General features: G+C 53.3%; 1 protein-coding gene across 1 annotated transcript; it reads right to left on the minus strand.

The window, feature by feature from the left end:
- Positions 1-2,021: 2,021 nt before the first annotated feature.
- PCBP1 (poly(rC) binding protein 1) lies at positions 2,022-3,634 on the minus strand. The gene has a single exon (XM_060169972.1). The coding sequence runs from the start codon at positions 3,433-3,435 to the stop codon at positions 2,365-2,367; it is 1,071 nt and encodes a 356-aa protein (XP_060025955.1). The 5' UTR covers positions 3,436-3,634; the 3' UTR covers positions 2,022-2,364.
- Positions 3,635-4,407: the final 773 nt, after the last annotated feature.

Below are 4,407 nucleotides of genomic sequence, written 5' to 3' on the forward strand. Positions count from 1 at the left end.
TTTTTTTTGCGGTACGCAGGCCTCTCACTGTTGTGGCCTCTCCTGTTGCAGAGCACAGGATCCGGACGCGCAGGCCCAGCCGCTCCGCGGCATGTGGGATCTTCCCAGACCAGGGCACGAACCCGTGTCCCCTGCATCGGCAGGCGGACTCTCAACCACTGCTCCACCAGGGAAGCCCTGAGGCCTACTTTTTATAGGGTATTGGAACCACTTCCCCCAGCAAGTTTCAAGGATATCTCACAAACCATTCAACGTGGTGTTTGAGGGTCCAACCTAATTATCCCCTTCTGCTCTACTCTACACAAACTTATTTGTGCTCATTATTTCCAGAAGACATCAAACCCATTGCTGCGTCTTCACTAGTGTCTCCCTTACCTATCCTGGCTCCTCAAGACAACTGTCTTCTCTCAGCTTATCATTTAGTACACATTGCTTTCTTTCAGTATTTCTCTGCCCGAAGACATTGGGGGCAGAAATGGGCCTTTGGCTTTTTGCAATCTAAGGTATATTGAAGTTTACTGTGTTATAAGCGCTGTTCTGTTTTACACATGCTTTTTTTTTTTCTTTCGCAAGCCCAGATGCGTACTTCAACACCTCCATTTTATACAGAACTTAATTTGCCCAAGGCCAAGTGGCAGGATTCAAATTTAAATTCAGGTTTAACTTCAGGACTTGGGCTCCCTTCAGGGACTAACTGCCTGACTCTGCAGTGGGTATAAAGCACATGGTAAGCACCAATCTTACCTCCAGGGACCCTCGGAACTAGGTCTGTACCTCCAAAAAAAGAGCAGATGCCCTGTGGAGAAGAAACCTCAACAAATATTTATGGTGGCTAATACTCCCCTCCCGCAGGAATTTCTGCTGTTGGTGATCTCCCACAGTGCCTGGTTTGAACAACACACTCTGGCACCTAATCGTCTATTGTCCTAATCTGCTGTTTCTAGTGCTTTTGCCTAATGGTGGAAAAATTTTCTTCTCTCATCAGTTTCAGCCTAGACCCACTGGCTGACATGAGGCTGCTAGGCCTTTACAGCAAGATCTTCCTACTCCACTGGTGAAGAGAATCAGTGGCACTCACATCTAAGGACCTTTTGGAGTTTTGCTGAAAATGCAGTCTTCTGATTAGATTTGGGGTGAGACCCAGGAATCTGCATTTTTTAACACTGAGGTCATTCTTAGGCGGTTGTCAATGATCAGCCTACATTCCTGCCTGTGTGGACTGCCCCGTTTAGGCAGAATTATTTCCTGGCACAATGATTTCTCTAAACATTGCACACAGCAGGAGAATTAGAAGCTGGCCTCCTTTGTTTCTGGGTAGCCACTTGGCAGGTGTAATAACATCCTCTTGACAGGCCGCTTGCCACAGGTGCATGCGCGACACATGCGCCCCGCTGCTACCATCCCCCATTCAGTCTTGCTGCCCAACCAAGCCCCCATCCCTACCACCACCCTGTAGCAGCTACCCTCTCCCAAGCCCTTAGACCCACCCAGCCCCTTTCCCTTCCCCCACCTCAGCCCCTCCCTTCCCCCCCAGCCCAGCCCTTCCCTCCCCCACCTCTTCTCTGGGTCCCCCAGGCTCCTCCCACCTCAGAACGTTTTTTGTTCCTGGCTAAGAGTTTTGCACGTGAGATTGAGGGCGGGGCGGGTGGGACTAGAGGACACACTGCCATTCATCAGAGGTCCTACCGAGTGGGCATACTTTTCCCATCTGAGAAACCCCTTATGTTTTCTACCAGAGAAATGGGCAGAGGCCTCTCTCTGGAACCTGGCTGGAGGGATGTCACTCTCCAAGAGACCCCCACTGTCTCTGCAAACGTCCCAAAGCAGGCCCAGCCTGCCGTGTTCCTTTGTTGGGATGGAAAGGGAATGGAATCTTACCAGTAAGGTGAAAAGGGCTGGAGAAAATACCAGGGACGGGCCCACCCTTCTCCCTACAAAAGCCTAACACTAGAAGGGAAGAAAAGAAATGCACCAACAAAGAGTTTAAGATAGTAGTTCCCAGCTTTTTCAAATATGAAGCATTTTTTAACCAATCCACTTTTTAATTTTTAAATTCTTGACATTACAGAACTAAACTGAAATTTATTAACATTCCACTCTTACATTTCTTATCGACAAACAGAAATAAAATTCATGACCCAAAAACCCAAAACTAAAAACAGGGAAAAGCTTATAAAACTAAATATGGATCCCAGCATTAACAGCTGAACAGAGAATGTGATTTTTAAATTCTTAGCGGATGATAAAGTTGTGTAGAAACCGAACACTTACAAATTATTTAAAACCTGGAATCACTGACCAGAAATTACACAGTTGGATCATGGGAAAACAGCAGAAAGGGGTTATGAGGGAACCTACACTGTTCTAGCTGCACCCCATGCCCTTCTCAGAGGAAAGCCTGGCATTGATTAGATATTGGGCCAGACTAATACTGGCAGCAGAACCAGTGATAGTAACCTGCCTACCAGAAGAGCCTTCCACTGGGTTAGCAATTTTGATCTGGGCCCCGGACATCTGGCGGATCTCATTAATGTTGGCGCCTTGGCGCCCGATTATGCAGCCAATTAAGTTATTTGGAATGGTGAGTTCATGGGTAGTTTGAGTAGATGCATCCAAACTTGCCCAATAGCCTTTCACCTCTGGAGAGCTGGAGTCAATTCCGGCGAATCCGGTCCCGCCGTGCATCATGGCAAAGTGAGACTGTTGTCTTGCCACCTGGTTCAGCTTGGCCAGATCGAGCGGAGAAATGGTGTGTTGTCCTTGAATCGAGTAGGCATCTAGAGGTGGTCCCTCCAGGTCATGGGTGGCGTGAGGGTAGCCAGCAGCGTCGCTGCACCGATCTTGACCGCCCGCGCAGATCACTGGAGAGCTGGCCGGCATGGGCTGGTACGGAATGGTCATGACTCTCCCTTGCGGAGACTGGGAGAGCGTCTCCAGCATGACCAGGCAGATCTGCTTGACACACTCGGTGACAGACTGCGGCACGCCAGCAATGGTGATGGCCCGCTCGGTGGAGTTGGGCAGCATATCCCCCGCCACCTGGACCTGGGCCCCGGTACTCTCGCGGATCTCTTTGATCTTACACCCGCCTTTCCCAATCAGGGAGCCGCACTGGGTGGCCGGCACCACCAGCCTCAGGGTGACCGGGGGCCTGCTGGCCGCCGTGCTGTTGGTCATGGAGCTGTTGATATCTTCTTCCAGCTTGTCGATAATCATAGCGAAGGCCTTAAAGATGGCATTGGTGGGGCCGGTCAGAGTGATGATTCTCTCCGGGCAATTCCCCTCCGAGATGTTGATCCGCGCGCCACTCTCCTCGCGGATCCTCTTAACCGACTCCCCTTTCTTCCCAATGATGCTTCCTACTTCCTTTCCGTGCATAAGCAGCCGAATGGTGAGAGTCACATTTAGTCCACTTTCAGTCACACCGGCATCCATGGCGAGCGGCGGGCGGCGTTCGGGGGAGTTGGGCTCGTTACGTGGTCAAGTCTTTGGTGGCTGGCTGGGGGAGGGGAGGTGTAGGCCCAAAACTGCCGGCGCGAGGCGAGCGAGGGCCGCGGGAGCGAGCGGGCGAGGGCGGGAGGCCGCGGCGTCGTCGCAGGGGCGGGCGGCGGCGGCGGAGGGGGCGAGCGGGGCCGGGAGCGGCGGGCGGGCGGGTGGGCGAGGGCGCGGCGGTGGCGACTCCGGCGGCAGCCTCGGCGGTCTGGGCGGGGCGGGAAGCCCGCTTTCAACCCCGCGTACCCTCTGACCCCGGAAGTGCTTGCTGCGCAGGACCCCTTGAAAAAAAAATGAGGACCCATCCTTTTTAGGTCACAAGATTGCGCCAACCCCCATAGAGTAGTTTTTAAAATACACTTTTAACAGCCTAGCATTGAAAAGAAAGCCCCGGTAGGCAGAAGCTGTGAGTCCGGCAAAGTTTTAAAACGAACATGTATTTTATTAATCCCAGAGGCGCCGGCAGATGTTTGGAAACGGTAGTGTTCTGCGCGGAGGCGACACATTATTTTCCCGCCCTACAAAAGCGGTTTAAGCGCGGAGCAACACGGGCAGCCCCGGCGATAACTGCAGGCGGATGCTAGGACGCCGCGGATTTAAAACATGCGCTCGAGGCGGCCAGAGCGCGTGCGTGAGGGTGTGGGGAGGACGGGAGGGGCTGCCGCGGTCTTCCGGGGGGGAGGGGCGGCGAGGCGAGGCTTGCGGGGCGGGCACGTGGGGCCCCTTCATGTTCGGCGTCGGGGCGCCCCACGCCAGCCCCCACCCCCGCCTCGGCCCCGTGGCGGTGGTCGGTTGGGAGAAAGACCAAAACCCACCACGCGCCGCTGTCAAAGTCACGGCTCTGCTCATGGTTTCTGGGAAGTGCTAGAAACATGGCCATAAAGAGAATGGCGTCCATTTACATAATGCTTTGTC

This window comes from Lagenorhynchus albirostris, chromosome 13, assembly GCF_949774975.1.
Source record: "Lagenorhynchus albirostris chromosome 13, mLagAlb1.1, whole genome shotgun sequence".
NCBI lineage: Eukaryota > Metazoa > Chordata > Mammalia > Artiodactyla > Delphinidae > Lagenorhynchus > Lagenorhynchus albirostris.